Source organism: Seriola dumerili, unplaced genomic scaffold (genome assembly GCF_002260705.1).
Source record: "Seriola dumerili isolate Sdu_G_001 unplaced genomic scaffold, Sdu_1.0 BDQW01000138.1, whole genome shotgun sequence".
In the NCBI taxonomy this organism is placed as follows: Eukaryota; Metazoa; Chordata; class Actinopteri; order Carangiformes; family Carangidae; genus Seriola; species Seriola dumerili.
The window spans coordinates 11,447,318-11,467,490 of record NW_019174393.1 but is presented as its reverse complement, the minus strand read 5'-3'; the positions used below and the strand labels follow the sequence as shown (position 1 = coordinate 11,467,490).

At 41.7% G+C, this 20,173-nt stretch overlaps 1 protein-coding gene across 1 annotated transcript; it reads left to right on the top strand.

The window, feature by feature from the left end:
• Positions 1-512: 512 nt before the first annotated feature.
• On the top strand, positions 513-16,659 carry LOC111224832 (leucine-rich repeat neuronal protein 3-like). Its single transcript, XM_022749499.1, has 2 exons — positions 513-870; positions 12,871-16,659. Exon 2 carries the CDS (start codon positions 13,311-13,313, stop codon positions 15,438-15,440), a length of 2,130 nt encoding a protein of 709 aa, XP_022605220.1. The 5' UTR covers positions 513-870; positions 12,871-13,310; the 3' UTR covers positions 15,441-16,659.
• The last annotated feature ends 3,514 nt before the right edge of the window (positions 16,660-20,173 follow it).

Genomic DNA, 20,173 nt, shown 5'->3' with positions numbered 1-20,173 from the left:
GGAGTATTTTGTGAGTCAAGACAAACAAGTCAAACTGAGCAACCCGCCTGTGTCGGGTCAGACATCATGCCTGGTGCTGGCTAGTGGGCAACAGGACTTAGGAAGTGAAAGAGCCCTACAGTGCAGATAAACATCTTCAACCTATTACATTGAACTGACATCATTTGGATGTCAGTGGAGTGCCTTTATTTATTCCTTTATTTAAATATTAAGACTTTAATATGTTAACACTGCCTATCTTATCCACCTGTATTTGTGTTTCTTACTTTAAACACTATTTTACGACTCATGACTAGGCTGACTGACTTGTTAATATGGATATTTTTTGCAGCGTGCCTCACCACCAAGAGAAGAAGACATAGATGAGAACAGGCTTCTGGGATATGACTGACGGCTCCTCTCAGCCAACCAGAGCAGGGATGCTGCGAGCACCTCGCCTGCTTCTCTGACGCTATTGGCTGTTCTCTGGAGAGTCAGGGTTTGTTCTGATATTAATGACTGCTGAGGAGACGGCGGCGCATCTATGTGGTCCGCCTGACACTTGATCGAGGGGAGAGATGCGCCCTTAACAGACGCTGTGAAGACGGGAAGGGAAGGGCACGGGGAACACATGAATCTCTCTCCACACTCTGGCCAGCCTGCTTTTGGACTTCGCTGTTTGGCTTTGCCCTCCCCTCACGCAGAAGCCGTGTGTTTTGCAGTGGAAGAGAGTCTAGAACTGATTTCTCATCAACTGCGTGAAAATAAGAAGACCACACATTGTTGACTGGCTTTATGTGGCGCGCTGGGGCTCTCTCGTCACTGAAGCGGCGCGCTTGATGGGAATATAGACAACACATACTGGTCCGAGGACTATGATGGTTAAATCGGGTAAGTTTACTCTGTTTACTCCTCAAATATGTTTCTGTCATTTGATACATATCGCATGGTTGCTTCTGCGCAACGCATTTTCCAAGTTAATGAAAAACGCCTGGATTCAGTGATTCGGGGATTTTTTACTAGACATACAGACTCGCCGTTGACTTAACACGTCATTTCGCTTCACACATACTAATGTCTCGCGCGTGATTGCAGAAATTAGGGGAAATATTGTAAGATAATTCTGCTGATGACTGGCCTCGAACCCTCAGTTGACGTGGAGTCGCGCTTTTGCGCAACTATGCAGGATGCGCCTCAAAGAGACCGGATTCTCAAAGGACTCTGTTCAGGGCAAAAAGACAAATTACAAAACGGACACGTGCGCGCGCGTCTGTGTTTGTGTGTGCGTGTGCATGGAGTGATGGACTGGCAGTTTCATGTCCCCCGGTCCTGCTTAGTGAGCGCACACCAGACACGTCTCGAAGAAATCTACAGAATGCCCCCCCCCGTTAAACCTTCCTGTTGCAAACAGAAAAGTCGTTACCTACACATGCCACCAAAGTACGTTACACATCCTCGGGCTTTAAAAAAAAAAACAAACAAAAAAAAAAAAACCATAACACTATCACACACTCCCCCAATGGTGAAGAGGGGTGTCTTTGCTTTCAACGCCATATCGGCACGTTGCATCCAGGGCTTTTGCGTAATTAACAAAACCACCGAGAGGCATGTAGGAGCGCATTCGCCATCATCACTTCACCTGCTTGTGCCTGTACACCCACACATCCAGGGATCCGGCTATGGGGGGGGGTGGGGGGGTATTCACTAATCCCATAACTGCAGTGGGGCGTCTCTCTACCCTCTCTTTCTCTCCCTCACCCCCTCCCATTTTATCTCTCACACCCTCTCTTCTCTGTCCAAAATGTATGTCATCCAGCAGATGTATTACTCATGAATATTTCAAAGGCAGATAAACAGATAATGGCTGATAATGACAAATGTGATTTTCACCAAGGGGGCTATTGAATCTGACTGCTGTAATCTTCTGTGCAGACATGTTCGGTGTATGCATGCGCGCGCGCGTGCGTGCGTGCGTGCGTGTGTGTGTGTGTGAGTCTGTGTGTGTCCGCTTGCTTGTTTCCGGTGATGGATACAATAGATTTTGGCCTCCACAGTGCAAATGACTCACCCAAGGCAGCTGCTCAATACGAAACACAGTCAAATGCCACATGAGAGCCATCATGCCCTCACATCAGACACCATGCCACGCTGAGAAAACCTCAGCCTACACGCTACGTATTGTTCCCACTTAGACTGAACCAAGGTTGTTTATATCTTATATTCAGCCACCAGCTTTTCAAAAGTGAGCCTGCAGCTGAGATTCCATGTCGTGCAAAATACAGTCCCAAATAGCTCAAACACAAGTATATGCTTGCATCATAACATTACAGCCACGTTACAGTTTCTCCCCATGGTGATAAGAACAATAAAGCAAAGGAGTAATGGGCTTCTTCATTAATTTGGGCACATTTGTTCAAAACAAATCAATATTACATGTCCACAACAAGTCATACGCTTAAAGTGAGTGGCTTTGCGAATTGCCTATTGATCTGTGTGTGAAACGGTAAGAAGCAGGTGGGAAGGGGGGGTGGAAGTGGTATTGTGCCTGCAGTGGCCTTGTCGAGGTTTGGAGAGAATGATAGGCAGCACAGTGTGGGGGTTCCATATTAATTTCTCTATAGGCAGAGGACGACAGGTTCCTGTGAGGTGAGAGGATGCATGGGTGCCAAATGCTACTATTGGTTCAAAGTGGTGTTCAGGAAGCCTACAATTGCGCAATCGAAATCAAATTAATCACAAGATTCTTTTTTCCCATAATGGTGGTAACAAGATGCCCAAGGATCTATCAGGGCTCCTGAGTGAAATGCATGTAAACATATTCACAAGACGGCTGCAGGGGATCAGCCTGTGCAGCCAAGCATAGGCTCGCTGATAGCATCCTGCTCCCAAACAAACACAGGCACCCATTAAAATGGAATAAGCACAGACAGAGGGCAAAAGGAGCAGGGGGGAAGAGAGTGGTGTGCTTGTTTGTTTTTGGATCTAGTGGATGGACTGTAGCAGACCCAAATTATATGAGAAGAGACAAAAGAAAGAGAGAAAGGGGAAACAAAAACAAAGAGGATCAAAACATGGTTTGATGGCAGCATCCATGACATTTTGGTGTTTTTTTCATTTCATATCAAATGTCAAAATGGGATGTGACACTTCCTTTGTATCCAGTGACATTTGCTTTTACGTTTGTGTTTTTGGTGTTTAGCTAGCACACGCTTCCAAAGTGTGTGGGTAAAGTCTTTCGTGCCAGAACACCACTTGAACAAAAAGATTTATTGAAACTTATAATGAATAATTATAGATAAATGTCAGGTATTTGGAAAACAAAAACCAATACTGATATTGTTGCTCACAAAAAGAAAATCAAAGCTATTAATTGGTAATTAGTCTGCTATTCTGCAGATTCATATCAGAGATGGACATGATAGGGACATATGTCCATATTGCAATTTCAAACATGAGCAGAGAAGAAGGAGAGGACATCTGAGGGCTACTGCTGTGCCGCCCATCTGTTCTACATTCAGGCTGATACATATAGGCCCTCAGTGCACTAATGAAAAGCTGAGTGAATGAGTGATACTGTATCAGGAGACCAAAGTCTTCATGCACTAATGAAACTGCAGTGACTGATGCATGGGAATATGCATACATGTACAGGTACATACGTGTATACTATAGATGGATGCATGCTTGTACACATGTATAGAGGTATGCGCTTAACTTACTTAAATTACAAAACAATTACCGCCGCCGAATTGTCATTGTACTGCTAAGCCTCTGGAAAGATACGAAGCCATTGTGCCATTCGAAAACACCATATCTTTCATCTGTTTTAGCTGAGGAAGAGTAGCCGAGAATGAAAAGAGAAAGAGAAAGCCCATATCAAACCCCATGAAATCATAATAAAGAGGTCCAAGCCAGCGATAAATGCATTTCAGTGGCATATAATGATTGATTCCGTCTGCCGTAGGAGCTTATTCCCTGCAGGCTTGTGGCCCCTTGACCAGCCATATATTATTCATATAAATATAGATAGCTGCGCATCTTAGAGGCAGCACACATGCCACATTTGCACCTGCAGATTCAATTTGGCTCTGACTTTGAGGGATATGCCTCTGGCTCCATTCCCCCTGCCTGTCCCCCCACCCCCACCACCAGTCCTCACACCTCCCTCTTTCATTCTGGCTAGCAGCTATACATGGAACATTATGCAGATTTTTGTCAAGAGTGAGTGCGATTATGTTGGGGGAGAAATGAGTGTTGGAATGTTCGCTACGCCTTTGACCTTATCAGCGGCAGCCTTAAGCTGGATACCTTGGCTTAATTTTAATAGATGCAGCACTATGCGAATTAGACAAGGAGACCAAGCTGTGCTCTTTCACTGTGTGGTGCGTTATGCATGCATTATGCGAATGAGCCGGTGCATGTTTGTTTTTTTATGTTCTCTGTGAGGAGACAGTTGGCTAAATTATGTGTGCAGGCTCGTGTCTGCAAAATGCATGGATCCTTTCTGTGTGTTTGCATGTGTTCCTGTCCACTGTGTGTGTGTGTGTGTGTGTGTGTGGATGAGTGCAGGTGGGCGTGCTATAGCGTTCGATACTGCAGCATGTGTGTTCTCCCTCACTCAGCCCAAGGGTAAGTCCTGTCCAGAAAAGAGCTGAAAAACCAGAGTTGAGGGTCCTGTGGTTAATTTGGATCATTGATTTTACATTAACAGTTGACTTGCCACTGATTCATGGCCATACAAGTGCAGATGTAAGGGGAAAGGTTTTCATCCGCTTCCCACACGCACGTGCACACATCCAGATGCACATACATACTGGAAGCTTCATTATACATACACACTGCATAGAAGGTTCCCTTTAATGGACTCTCCCTTACCTTGGAGAAAGTATAATAGCAAATCAATGAGGTGAAGGGCAAAAGGAGGGACAGTAAAGCCTTCCAGAGGCACCCACCCACTAAGGGGCTTACCCAGGATGTGTGATGGAAGTGGCTTGGTTGTGTCACGGCTTTGTTACATGTCCACCACAGTGTCAACCAGAAATGTTGCAGAGGTTCCATGTCTTCAAGCGTTTGTCCTTGCTAATAATTCACTCTGAAAAGAAAAATACCCACTACAAAAAGATTGGCAACACAAAACAAATTTTTCTGCTTTGTGACGATTTTGTTTTTCATATTATCTAATTGGTTTTTAATGGTTATTTATACTTTAAAAATAGGAGAATTTTCTGGACTCAAATATAAATCACTAAAATTGGAGATATGTGTTTGTCTCCTATAATTTTGGCAACTTAAAGCAACTGCCTGTACTTTAAAGAAATCAAAATAAAAGTAGTATGTTATGTGCAGTCTGAAATTAGTTACACTCATTATCCTATTGTGACATGTATTAACAATATTTTATTTTATTTCAGCTGTAAATGAAAATGGATTTACAGTATTTACATTGACAAGTGATGTCAGAGGCGCAAACTGAAGTAAGGAGAAGAGCGGCACCTGAACTGCAAGTGAGGCTCACAGCTCATGTGTCTGATGGAAATTGAAGCTCTAGGTGGAAAGTGATCAGCTCTGGTAACTGAAATGCAACCAGAACCCAACGCAAGCACATCCGGTGGGGATAAGGAGTTCCCAAAAACTTGTTGGCAGTAAGAAAGTAGGAGCCGTTTAGACAGACGGTCAGACAGGATAGACAGACAGATGTGGCACAGCAGGGGTGACAAGCATTGAGAAGGCAATTAGGCCGACAGAAAAGGAGATATGCAGGGAGACAAACTGAAATGCCTGCTCTCTCTCTAGCCCATTGCTTGGGTGGATCGCGATACTAATGGAGAACATAAGGAGAAATGTTTGTCATAAGGGTTTGAAGAGCAGAGAGAAATATGAGAAAACTGGATGAAAAGGACAAGGTTTATAAAAAGATATGTGGGGGTTGCAATATCATGAGAAAAAGTGAATGAGAGAACGAACACTGAGGAAAAAGAAAGAGCCAGAAGGGGGGGGGGGGGTTTGAAGAAGAAAGCCTTGTGAGGCTTATTACCAGTGGATCAAAATTCCCACTGAACCACTTCTACAATACACAGGCTATTCTCCTGAAAGAGGAGGCAATCTGGCTGCGCCCTACTTTCCACTTACGTCTGACCTTTATGTCTTCCACCCAGTTTTACCACAGAGAGTGTAATGTCTACCTCTCAGCAAATGCAATACTGCCTTGTTACCACTTAAACTGTGCAGGCCTCATAATCATCTCCCAAAGGGCCAATATGCTCCCACAAAACCTACATCGAAACTTATTCCACAGCTCAGATCTCACAAATTTTCTCCTTTATGCCCGCCATAATCCTTACAGAACATGTATTTTGTATAATAAATAGTTTTACTTTTACATGAACTGTAGGTCAACCTGTAGCCACACAGGGCATCGATGGGTACCCAACTTGCAACAAAGTAATCAACTCTAGCTCCCCCACTCTGCAAAACTCCATCCAAGCCCTGTGAAGCGAGGGGGAGGATTTATAACTCATTTCAATAAACAGCATAAAATAAACAGTTCTGCCTGGCTGTTTGGCTGCCCGGCCGATTTGAGTCAGGGTTGCCTGAATTAGCAGTGCAGAGCCACGAGGAGCAACGCTTTGTGCCTCTACTGTGCACACTCATTAATTTAAAGTGGTCATATCTCACTGGTCTCTAATCAAACTGCATTTGTGCCATTACTGTCCGCAACAGCCACGGTGTTAGTATAATGGAGGTGGCCCGGTGGGAAATAAGTGTGGGGTGTTGCCAAGATGCTGAATAGAAAGGCTTTTCACCTTGACAGTGGGTGAAACTCTTAAAACGTAGCCATGTAGACGTGTCCCAATTCAGGTATATCATGATTAGTGTGGCACCGTTTCCAGAGACAAATGATCTCCAAATAGTATATTTGGAGAACATAAGTCATGAAATCCACTCAACACGTGAAGTATGTGCCTGTGTAAAATTAAGATAACAGAATTTTAAAAAAAAGAAAGAAAGAAAATTATGGAGGTAAGACTTCCTAAATGTGCTGATTTTAATGAGGACAGATTTCAAGGCATCCACTATAGTCAAATGTCATACTAATTAAGAGTGAAATCTGTGACTAACGAGGACTAAAGACATACCAGTTTATAATGGTGATGCAATGACACTGTCATTTCCCAATCGCTTCTTAGTTGGAATAAGTCTATAAATACACATATATTGTTGCTCCCAACTGTTAATGGTGATGGAAGGACACTGCCACAATGTATATAAAAACTGGTTTTTGAATACATGCGTGAAAATCTATATGACATTGGCCTACGGTACAGAACTTTTCTTAAAAGCGGTTATAATGAATATTTTTTAAAATGTAATGCATCAAATGACTATGTGTAATTTGCCACAGGTCCCTTGTAATGACAAACCCACAGATAATAATCAGATATAATAAATTGACCAGACCTCACAAATCCAGTTATCATCAGTAAGGCTCTAATAATAATCACCTGAATCTGTAGCTCTCCTCAGCTCTATGGAGCATTATAACGTCTTTCAGCTCGCAGAGTCATTTTCAACCTTAGAAGGCAGATGTTCTAAAAACCCACCGTTCAGTCTGCCCGGCATCACTGAGGAGAGAGACTGAGCTAGCTGGTGAACATAGTGGAGCATTTAGCAGCTAAAGAGCCACAGATTTCCTTCAGTAGTTGGTGGAGACCAAAACAGAGCTAAAAGAGAGTTTACGTTGGACTTACAGAGTCACAAATAAATGCTAATGTTTCTCTATATCTGCGTGATATGTAAATACGCAATATGCTGCCAAGCTCTTCATATGAACATAAAATGTCAGCGTTGTGTTTACAGCTTGTGTCTGTGGCCCCCATGTGGCAAACAAAAAAAGATATCTGAACCCGACAGGTTTAACCAGCGGCCGTATTTCACACAGTTAAGGCAGAAGCAAACCAGATACCAGGAACTTGTTTGCTGTAATGTTCACATTCTGGATTAAAACTGGCGAAAGTGAAAAGCCCATGGGCTAGACTGTCAGCCTGCTACTGTAATGGAGGTGCTTTGGAGATTGTTGCTTGAATGACCCCCCCCCCACCTCCTCTTCCTGTACACCTGGGAACTCGTGTTAGCTCCATGAGTGAACACCTTAGACTGACCTATAAAAGGCTTCCACTGGCTCCCTGAGCAAATGTCAGAGTGTAGGCTTAATGTGTTATTGCAGGTAGACATTAGTTTACAGGAGATCCCATTTCAGGCCCTATAGGTTACATTACCAGTTGTTGATTATGTATCGCCCCAGTCTAGATTTCCACACGTTTTTCCGGCACAGATTACAATCATCCATCTTTGAATTGTATTTGGCCCAGCCATATTAAACCACATTCCTCTTTGTCCAACAGTTACGCAGCCGCTTAATGCCAAATACACATCTTCTCTTGCTTGGAAGTCTGTGTTGTCTCTGAATCTTTGCTGGGCTTTTGGCTGATTCTTCTCCTTCATGGTCTTTCTACGGTTAATATTTCCTGCAATGACAGCATTCTCAGGGTCACCAGAGGTTAATACACCACTACTGATACTATAACAAGTTCTTCCTCTGGCAAGTCATTTTGTCCTCCAGATCTCTTCTCTCCCTTTTCCCTCCACTCCCGCTCCACCTCAATTACCAGAAACTGAGCAACGGATTGTGGGAAATTAGCTCTACATAGAAGCTCTGTGTGTGCGTGTGTGTGCGTGCGTGTGGGTGTGTGCGCGTGCGTCTGTGTGTGTGTGTAATGCAGTGCTGGGTAGCTCGACTGGACCTCTTGCTAATAGGTTAGTACAAGCGGTGTGTGGACTACATAGTTACAGCAGTCACGGTGCAAGGCCCCGAGAATACAGACTGCCTCTTCACTGGGCTTCACATAATGCAAACGCACAATACCAATTTGCCTGTTCAACTGCCTGTAGCTGATTAGTATAGTTCACTTAAAATGATGTAGTTTGGTGGGAAAGTATACTGCAGTATTTCAACCTTAAGTGTAATGAAATGCAGTAGTAAGCTGTACCCTTAACAAGCCCAATATCTGCAGCTAAACAATCTCTCTAAAGGGAGGCTGTGTTGCTGAGAGCTTTTCAGTTTTGCTGATGTGTTAACACACCTTGATTAGGTGTATTGAGCTACGTCGATGTTCCGCTTGTCATTTACATTTGCCAAAAGAAAGAATGAAAGAAAGCATTGTATTAAACATTTTCTAGGTGTACTACATAGCTGTCGTACCTCAATTGTATCTATTCTAAACTGTTTTATTATGTAACCAAGTCATTGACTCAACACTACTCCACTCAGGCGGTAAGCATGCCTGAAGTCTTGGTACATTTGCCACATCAGACACATTGCCACACAAGATGTCACCTCGGATTCAGTCGGCTCCTTTTTACAAGTGACTCTTAATGTTTTCCTTCAACAGCCCTTCACTGGGACCTGAGCGGAAATTCTGGAGACTGTAAATTAAACCAGATTTAAATAGATCTGTCTACAATGTTAATACAGTAACTTTAAAACATAGTCAATATTTGATCTGGTCTTGCTCTCATTTTCAATATGATGATATACACAGTGTTAAGTAGCAACATACATTTGAAAACAGCATTGATAAATAATAATAATAATAATGATTTGAGAAAAAATATCCATTTTAAATTTATTGACTTAGTTCACATGACTCATCGTCAACGCAAGAGCTAATGTTGAAGTCTATTTAATTTCTAGAGATTCAAAACACAAAATCTCAACAATTTTAATGGTTTTATTAAAGCAAAGCTTTGACTCTGTGTGCAATGTGATACTGTTTTCTAGTGGGATTAAGGCCATTTTACTTCAGACTGAAAGCTTGATATATGAACTAGCTGCAACTAGTTTTGATTGTTGGAAAATGTATCTGCTGTACACTATTTTGATAATTGCGTAATTGTTGTTTCAGAAGCAAAAAGGCCATTAGTGTACTGTACTTGTTCCAGCTTCTCAAATGTCAATATTTCCTGTTTTCTTAGTGCTTTTAATAGTTAATAGATAATGTTTGCATTTTGGATTGCTGGTCAGACAAAACAGACAATTTTATTTAATCAACTTGAGGTCTAGGAAATTGTGATAGGCATTTTTCAATATTTTCCTTTTATATGCATCTTATAGAGAAAGTTATATAGATTTATGATTAATTGATAATCTAAAAAATAATCAGAAGATTATATAAGGAAAATAATAAATTACATCCATTCCAAACATTTGCAGGAACTGTTAATTTATTGACAAAATGTAGTGTGATGCTTGGGAAATAACTACTGGCCACAACCACATCTGAAATCTAGATTTTTATGAACCAAGGGTTGGATTATTAACAGAATTTTATCCTCATTAATAAGCAGGGAAACATGTTGTGTTTTCTGGCCACACCACTTTGCCAATTCTCTGGTAATGCCTAACTAATCCTATCCTAAAATTTTCATCAATGTGGAACACATTAAACAAAATAATGTTTGTCAATCTGTCTCTTCTACCCCTTCTTAGGATCCGAGATGTTCTCCCCAAATCCATCACCAAACCTAGCCAAAATCGATGAAGTAATACCTGATTTAATGTGTTGCAACATTATTTCTTATTCCACACCAACACTACCAATTCAGACGCTCTGCTTTGGAGTGCTGCAAAGTCTCAAACAGAAAATATTGATCCCGAAAATGGAAGTCCAAATATATCCACACTGACACAATTAACATAGCGGTTAAAACACACAACAGCACACCTTGTTAGAGCCTCCAGCAGTGATTGCACAATAAAGCTATGCAATAACAGTTAACCTGACCACATTACACTGCTGGTAATTGTGATTAGTAAAGAGGAAAGCCATAGCGAGGAGAGACGAGATCCAAATGCTGTGGGTTAAATTACAGAATCTGGCCCTGTTTCCAGGGTGTGGATCAACTACATAGCCCACAATGAAGAGCCAGTGCTGAGGGAGAGAATTTAAACCCTGTTTATCAGAATGCTCTGGGTGTTGCAGCTTATTAAAGTGCCAGGTGCTTTTGAAAAATAATACCCCCTCTCTTTCTCTCTTTCTCTCTCACTCTCCTTCTACTAGCTCCATGTCTGCCTCCCCTCCACCCTCCCCTGTCCAAACCAGGCTCCAGCCCGTGCTGGAGCAGAGGTTGAAGAATGAACCCTTGGCTTGGCTTCGCCAGTGGGGCAAACTGCAGCGTTTCTGCTGCCTTCAGAACTTTTTACTTATTTATTTATTTCATTTTATTTTTTCCCCCACATGTCCCCTGTGGCCACTGAGGTGGAAACAGTGAGGGTGATGAAATTAAACCATTTCTTTCTTTTCGTGTTCTCACTTTCCAGGCGCCGTCACACATCTCCTTTTGATTCTTTCCATTTCATCCCTCGTCTCTCTTGACTTTTCATATGATGTGGTGCGCGCTCTTATACGCCAAAAATATCTCAAGCACCATCAACCCTATCTGTTCAGTAAGAGGCAGTTACATATATTGCACACTTCAACTGTGGAGCTTCTGCCATAGCAGGAAATAGAGGACACTAATAACATGATGCTAGAACAGACACTACATAAAAAACAAGATTTTTCAATCAATATCTGTTACTGAAAGAACTGTATCACCATCTGGCAAACCATAAATGGTAGATAAAAAGGTAAAATGTGGTCACTTGGTGGATTTGCTGGCCTTACAACGCTTAAGCATTTACTGTTGAATGTGCCCCATTTCATAAAAGGGCTGAAAACTGAGTTATAATGTGCCAAAAATTCCCACACTCACTAGGTACTGCTGGTCAACAGTTTCTGGCTTGCATTTTAATATCCTAAATAAACTACTTACAAATATCAAGTTTATTGAATATTATTGACAAACTTGATATTAAATATCAAGTTGTTACCTAAAAACACAATGAGTGGAGTTACTATACCATTTTATTTGATTGTATGAATTCTGAGCAGGAAATATATGCACTACTTTATATAGTGCAGTCAGTGGCATGTCCACTACTTTCTGTGAGCAGTCTCAGTTTTCACATCTGTAAGAGATATTTCAGAGACAGCTATGGTTTAATTTTGATGATGATTTTGTCATTTAGCAAAACCATAGATTTGATTTGTAATAATTTCTTTCTTCTCTCCAAGACCATGGCAGTATAATTATGCATTTTTTCCCTTTAGACGTGTGTGTGTGTGTGTGTGTGTGCGCGCGGTCACATATGTGTGTACACCTTTAGATAGGTGTTAGTGATGTGTGGCCACTCACGAGCTGCATGATCTGCATTTCCCAAAAATGTAAAATCCTCTTAATGTGCAGATTTGTTGATTGCAAAAAAATTAATTATGTCAACACATTAATGCATTTTTATGGTCACTGCATCTTGTAATAAACAGGTACAAACTGCATCTGGGTCGATTGCTTAGTTTATATAAGCCTAGCTGTCTCACTATGGTGTGTGTTATTGGCTGCCCGTTTACTTGTTGCTATAGTGACTGACATATTCCAGTGTCTTTAAGCAGCTTGTCCTAAAGGCTAAGCTTAAGCCCTAGGATGTCTGCCATTTAAGAATCTTAATAAAGCCTTCTCTTTAACCAATAATAGACTAACACTGCTAACATCAGGATTGAATGCCATATTGTAGGGGCACATGCAGTATGTCCCCAGAATGAAGTCTAGAAGGTCAAGCAGATATAAATCCATGGTTCTGTGTCTTGAAGGGAGCATGTATAAATGTCAACATGCATCAGTGTGCCTATAACAAATGTCAATATGCCCAAATCCTTCTTTTACTACATTCCCTGATGACCTCTATTATCATGTAATACTCACACCACTTCTCTCTGTCCTGTTTTGCTTACACAGGTAGGAATGGACTGGGCTGTGGACTCTGGAAGCTAGTAACGACAGTCAATGAGGACATCCATCTTTGCCATCAGCAGAGTCTTCATGGACGACTATAAAAGTGCTCAATATAAGTCCTTTGAGATATAATATCAGTCAGTCCTTTTTTCTTTTCTCCCCTGCCCACCTTCTCGGGTCTGCCTGCCTGAAACTTTGGCCCTGAACTCTGACACCAGCAGACAACATTGAGTGATTGGTCATTACATCCAAGGGCGTCTACACAGCAAGACAAAAACATCCCTCGGGAGCCCCACTGCAGCTGGTGGTGGTGGTGGTGGTGGCAGGGGCGGTGAGTCAATCGCCTCAGCAGCTACAGCAAATGATTCATTATTTGTGAAGTTAACAGCTCAGACCACTTAATCTACAAGGACCAATTTCTTACTGGAGGGAATCGGTCCAATATGAAGGACGTGTCATTTGTGGATCGTCTCTTTGTCGGCTTGGCCATGGCCTCTTTTGTTGTGGCCACTGAGGAGAGGCCTGATTGCCCAAAGCTCTGTGTATGCGAGATTAGACCCTGGTTTTCTCCCAGTTCCGTGTACATGGAGGCACAGACAGTTGACTGTAATGACTTGGGACTCTTCAGCCTGCCGGAAAAATTACCAGTGGGCACACAGGTACTATTACTGCAAACAAACAATGTTGCCAAGATTGACAAACCCTTGGATTACCTGGCCAACATCACAGAGATTGATTTATCACAAAACAACTTATCCTCTATCAGTGACGTCCATCTGGGGAACCTTCCACAGCTGCTGTCTCTTCACATGGAGGAGAATTGGATACGAGAGTTGCCTGAGCGATGTCTGGCAGAGGTTGCTAACCTTCAGGAGCTCTACATGAATCACAACCTCATCTCCTCTATTTCCCCGATGTCTTTCCAGGGTCTCAGCAACCTTGTGCGGCTCCACCTCAATTCAAACAAGCTGAAGACCATTAAAAGAGAGTGGTTCGAACCCATGCCAAATCTGGAGATCCTGATGATTGGTGAGAATCCAGTTCTTTCTATTGATGATATGAACTTCAAACCTCTCAGTAACCTCCGCAGTCTTGTACTTACCAGAATGAACTTGTCTCAGCTTCCTGATGAGGCACTGGCTGGTCTTGATAACTTAGAGAGCATCTCTTTCTATGATAATATTTTCCCTGAGGTGCCTCATTCAGCCCTAAGAAATGTAAAAAATCTTAAATTTTTGGATCTAAATAAAAACCCAATTGCAAGAATACAGAGAGGGGACTTTGTGGATATGCTCCATCTGAAAGAACTGGGGATTAATAGCATGCCAGAGCTAGTTTCAATTGACAGCTTTGCTCTCAATAACCTCCCTGAGCTGACCAAAATAGAAGCCACCAACAATCCTAAACTCTCCTATATCCATCCTAATGCTTTCTACAAACTACCGCGCCTAGAAACCCTAATGCTAAATGGCAATGCGCTCAGTGCCCTCCACAGGATTACTGTCGAGTCCCTCCCAAATCTTAGAGAAGTTAGTATGCACAGCAACCCTATCCGCTGTGACTGTGTAGTCCGCTGGATGAACATGAACAAGACCAACATTCGCTTCATGGAGCCCGATTCTCTCTACTGTGTGGAGCCTCCAGAGTATGAAGGGCAGCATGTTCGACAGGTGCACTTCAGGGAGATGATGGAGATTTGTCTGCCACTCATCTCTCCCGAAAGCATGCCTGGGCATATTAAAGCACAGAATGGGAGCTCAGTGTCACTCCACTGTCGGGCCTTCGCTGAACCAGAGCCGGACATCTATTGGATCACCCCATCTGGTACCAGAGTCCTGCCAAACACAGTGTCTGACAAGTTCTACATGCACCCAGAGGGAACGTTTGACATCTATGATGTAACAGAAAATGAAGCTGGTCTTTACACTTGTGTTGCCCATAATCTGGTTGGAGCTGATCTTAAATCCGTTTCAGTAGAGGTGAATGGATATTTTCCCCAACCTGCCAATGGTTCTCTGAATATCGCCGTCAAATCAGTGGAGACAAACTCCATCCTGGTTTCCTGGAAAACCGGCCCTGGAACCCTGGCTCCCAACATTAAATGGTACACTCTGTCAGATGTCAACCATCCCACCACAGCGTTTACCACCAGAGTTCCTTCTGACATCCAGGTCTACAACCTCACCCATCTCAGCCCTGCCACTCACTACAAAGTATGTGTGGATGTCCGCAACATCCACTACAACCATGACACCAAATGTGTCAATGTCACCACTAAGGGATTAGAGCTGGCAGCCAAGGACACAGAAAAATGGGACGCAGCAGTAATCACCGTCTTTGGTGTGCTCTTGGCTGTGATTTCAGGGGCCTGTCTGCTTATTTATGTGTCTCTGAGGAACCACCACCTTTATGGGGATATAAGGAAATGCGACTCCAAAGCTTCGCTGACACCAGTGGAAGCTACCGGTATGCACTCTCCTTTCTTTACAAAGCTGTGGGTTTCGGGTAAGGGACTGCCAAGTGGAGTGGAAGTGAAAGCCACAGTCATAAATGTATCTGACAATGCTTTTTAAGAAGCGCAGCTTTGTGGAACACCACACACCAACTACACTGAATGGACAAGGCGATGGGCAGGGGTGGAGGAATCTGTAATACTGTTTCAAAGGCATACCCATTGCTGGTCCCTGGCTCAGATACACTGGCAAAACTATTACTGGACTGGGATGGAACTGTTTAAAATAGACTACATGCTCTCCCAGTTTCAACCGTAGCTGGTGGCTTTGTAACCGTTACATCAAACCAAGCTAACATCAACAGGAAGGGGCATTTACTGCAAAAAGATACATTTCAGTACCATTCATACAGAAATGCAGGCAGTGAAAAGGAAGTGAAGATGATGATGATAATGATGATGATGATGATGATGATGATGGTCAACTCTCTTGTAATTGACTGTTAAATGTGTTCAGAGTTGTGGAACTGTCTGTGTGGTCCCAAGCAATACCGTCTGTGCTTTGTCAAACATCCATAGACGAGTTAGAGATACAGTAATAACACCTGTCTATTATGGGAAGGGAGATTTAGTAGAGTAGACAAATAACAGTGACTATGGTGTAAGCCTTTTGATGAAATATACCCCCCCACCCCCCTTTTTCTATTTAAAAATGGATTCTTGATTTTTCATGGAAATACTGTTAGATATTCTATTATGTTGATGTAATGACAAATCCTCTGTATCTGAACGGTTTAAATGGGTTTTAAATTAAGGCAAGGAGCAGACTACTTTTGATTACAATGTCACATTAAGCTTAATGAAATTCAGTTACAAAATGGGCATCTAGAGAGGACATTTTCCAAATGGCTGTTTATGCTGTGTAGTTCTCATTGCAATGGTGACTGGGAAAAATGTGAATATGTTGGACTAAAAGAGATATAACAGGTTGAGAAAAAAAAACTGAGGTGACTGATTATTGCCGCTAGAAGCAGTCTGTTTTGCCCTGGTAAGTGCCTACAACAAGAACTACATGAGGTAAACAGAGAAGAAACTGAAGAAACATGTCAGTCACAGCAAAACATGGCCATGTCATCATTGCAAAATCACAAGCTATTCTCCAGTAATTTTAGTGGAAATACCTTCTCAGTATTTTTAGCATACATATTTTAAGAAAACATTTCGTTGTTGCTTTGGGTGTAAAGTTAAAAAGCCATTTTTATATTAACTGTATTATATGTGATCAATGGGCACAACAGACTAATTAACAAAAGTGCTGAGAAAAAAAATAAATGTCATTGTTTCTTTTACAAACATTTGCCTACTTTCTCTCTTTTGCTTTTTTCTCATATTAGTCATAATACATCTGGTTCATATTTGTTTTCTCCATCATTCAGCCATGGGTTAATGTGAAGTGTCTAATAACTTATGTGACATTTCAATTACAAGTATGTAAAACTAAATATTGATAATATCCAAGTGGTACAGAACAAAAAAACTGCCTTTTGAGTCAGTCCACAGGGAAAAAGTCAGGAGACTTTAGCTGAATGGTTGAATGGTCGTCCTTACCCAGAAAAAAAAAAAAAAAAAAAAACAGCAACAAAAGAACAGAACTCATTAGCCGCCTCATTAAGAACATGTTCGTCCTTCAGCTGGTCTGAATATAGTCACTGTGCTTCAGCTACAGCTGCTGCTGCTCCTGTTTAGACAGGGACACAGCGTCCCTACGACAGAGAGATAAAGTACAGTACTGAAAAGTCAACGGAGGGTTGGATAGAGCCGAGTCTAAGCTTTAGGACTCACATTTTATTTGTTTTACTGAATTACCCAGCACACAGAACATTTCACATGAGAAAGCCAAGCATGATGAATGGTTGTCAGAGGCAGAGTGACATGGCGTATTTATCAAACAGAGCCTTACGCTCATACATCAGGCCAGCCTTCAGCACCATGGACAGAGGCTTTTAGAGCCAAGGCATCTGTCAAAGACAAAGGAGTTAAAATATGACATGGTGCGCTCCTCAGGTAATGCTCAGGTCAGACTGAGTCTGTCTCTTTGCAAAAACAGGCACAAGTACAGATGTACAAACAAGCCTGGCAGAGCTAAAATCTACTTACATTTATAGAAAAACATGCAAAGGTACATGCGAACATGAATTCAAGGTCATTGATTGACATAAAGAGTTACGTATAGAAGCTGACAAAAATAGAACAAAATAGTCAAGGGCACACTTGATATACACACACACACACACACACACACACACACACACACACAACCTTTCATACCCAGAGGTGTAGCAGCTTCAGTCTCTCTTAGTCTGCGTGCTTGGAGAAACACAACATAACAGCCAAAGAAGCCACTAAATGAGTTGACTGACCAAACATGTTCTATGAAATTAAAGCAGCTCATGGATATTAGCCTTATTGTTGTTGTTGTTCTTTTTTTTTTTTTTTTTTTTTTTTTTTTTTTTTTTTTTTTTTTTACAACTCATGATTTGATTACATACTTGAGTGAATAAGCTTAATGTTATCTGGAAACTCATCTCTCCTGCTTTCTGTCCCAATCTTATGCATTTCCACAATCTCTCTTTCCTCTGGCTTACTCTCCCTCTCTCTCCCATCACCGTCGACACTCTCCCTCCACTGGCAGGCATATGACCTTTTTTTTTTGTCTGAATTTGAACATTCAAAGCAACCTATATTAGACAAATACCCTGTGGATTTAACTTAAATCCCATATGAAAAGAACCAGTGAGCTGTCACCATTTAATCCACAGTGTTTCTCGCTGAATCGTCAAATATTTCAAATATTTCAACTATTTCAAATATTAAAACCTCCTTGTTCCTTTCAGAAAAGCCATCTGCACTGAGGCAGATATTAAAGCGTGCTCAGTGAAAGCTTAGAGTTGGGTGTTCCTACTGGTTACATATTCATTTTAATTTTCTGAGGATCATTGTCAGACGGCCTGAGATTTGATGGTGCAATCCAACAGTGGTGGGTGCAAGTTCAATAGTCTATTTATTTATTTAAACACAAGGCAATCATTAAGTCAGAGACTGGCAGGTAATTTCCTTTCTACATTACTAGATAGAATAAATGTGGAAAAATGTAATACTGGAAATGTGAATCCTTGAGCCTGTTTAATATTGCTGAGTTGATTCAGACCTGCTATTACAACAGAGCACACGTAGGAACACTACTACAATTTCCTAGAGTGCGTACAATGGTACTATTTAAACACAATGTACTTAATAGTTCTCCAAGTAACACACATTCATTATAGTTTTATTCAGACAACAGCCTGATTTCATAATAAATGTTTTTTTTTCTTTTTTGAAAGCTGCAATTAAATATTTAATTTACCCTCTATCTGAGATGAGATAAAATATTCCTACAGCACTGCAAGGGCTGCAGAAAGCAAACAATGTTCACGCTGCTATAGGCACTTTTATATGTTTGAATTATCAGCCTATTAAAGTTACAAACTTCCACGTAGGTCAGCCAGTGTAGCTACAGGCAGCCACATTCCAATGAAAAGTGAAATGTCAACATGCATTTACAGTCCTGCTGCTAGCACTATGTTTAATGCCACTGCTTGCTTTTAAGAGGCCTTTATAGCCAGCTATTGGAAAAACAACCAGATGACCTATGGACTGCAATAACAAAGCACTGATTTCTTTCATGACAGAATAAAAATGTATTTGCCTCTTGGACCCTGTATTAATTAAAGCAACAGTTTTGCTGCAGCAGTGTAAATTGTTTTGTGTCTCATCACTTGGAGCTGATGTTAGTGCCGATGACAGGTGAATTTTTTCATGTATCATCAGTGAGCCAGTGCATCGCAATTCTGAACATGCATTGCTGTGTATTTCCTGAAAAGTAGAGACAGAATGTCACAGCAGATTTGGTATGGCTCATCAAAGAGCAACCAGTCAAAAGCCATTTGTATGTGTGCATTTCTGCTCCGTCTGGCCTCTTCCTGTCTCTATTTCCATAATCATCACTCCCAACGTGTGCAGCTAAAAATGATGTTCTTTTCTTCCAGTCTAGGCAGTGCGTGGTTAGAATTGCATGAACATGCACACACATCCATGTGTGGAACTCCATTTACATACAGTGCAATACCAAAACACACAGCTACTTTATGTGAAGTAATTTCGAGTTTGAACAAACATGAGATTAGAATTGCTTTCATATTTACAATTTGCATGACATCAATGAATTTCCACATATAAAAGAGGAGGGAGCCCACTGATTTAGACAGCCATGCAAATTAGAGGTTTCTCAGCGTAAGTAACCCAACATATTGACAAATACCCGGCCATAAATCTTGTTTAGGTCAGTGAAAAATCAACCTGGATTGAATGTGGGAACGATATGACTCCACAGAGGGCTTTTCCGCTAATTGGAATACCCATTGTCAAACTGATGATTGGTTTCCTGGGCTACTGATTGATTGCTGCCTCCCTTTGTCTCGCTGCAGTTGCCTCTATGAAGTGGGGATGCAGCCTGTGCCCGGATCAGATCGATGCAGGCACTAATGAGTTATTCACGTACATGTGCTCACATTAATAATGGATTGGGATTGGGGGGAAGAAAAAAAAAATGGGTAAGAAGGGTCCTAACAGGCAAACATGTAAGTACATGCAGGAGCCCTCTTTTCTTAGTAGGTTTAACAAAGTATTGTCAGCCTCGCGGCGCACAGGCACTGTCGCCTCCATCAGATTCATTAGCGCTATGAGACCATCGACATTCACGGCAGCCGGCATTAATCATCAGTGAACATTAAATTCCTGTTGTGAAATGGTTGA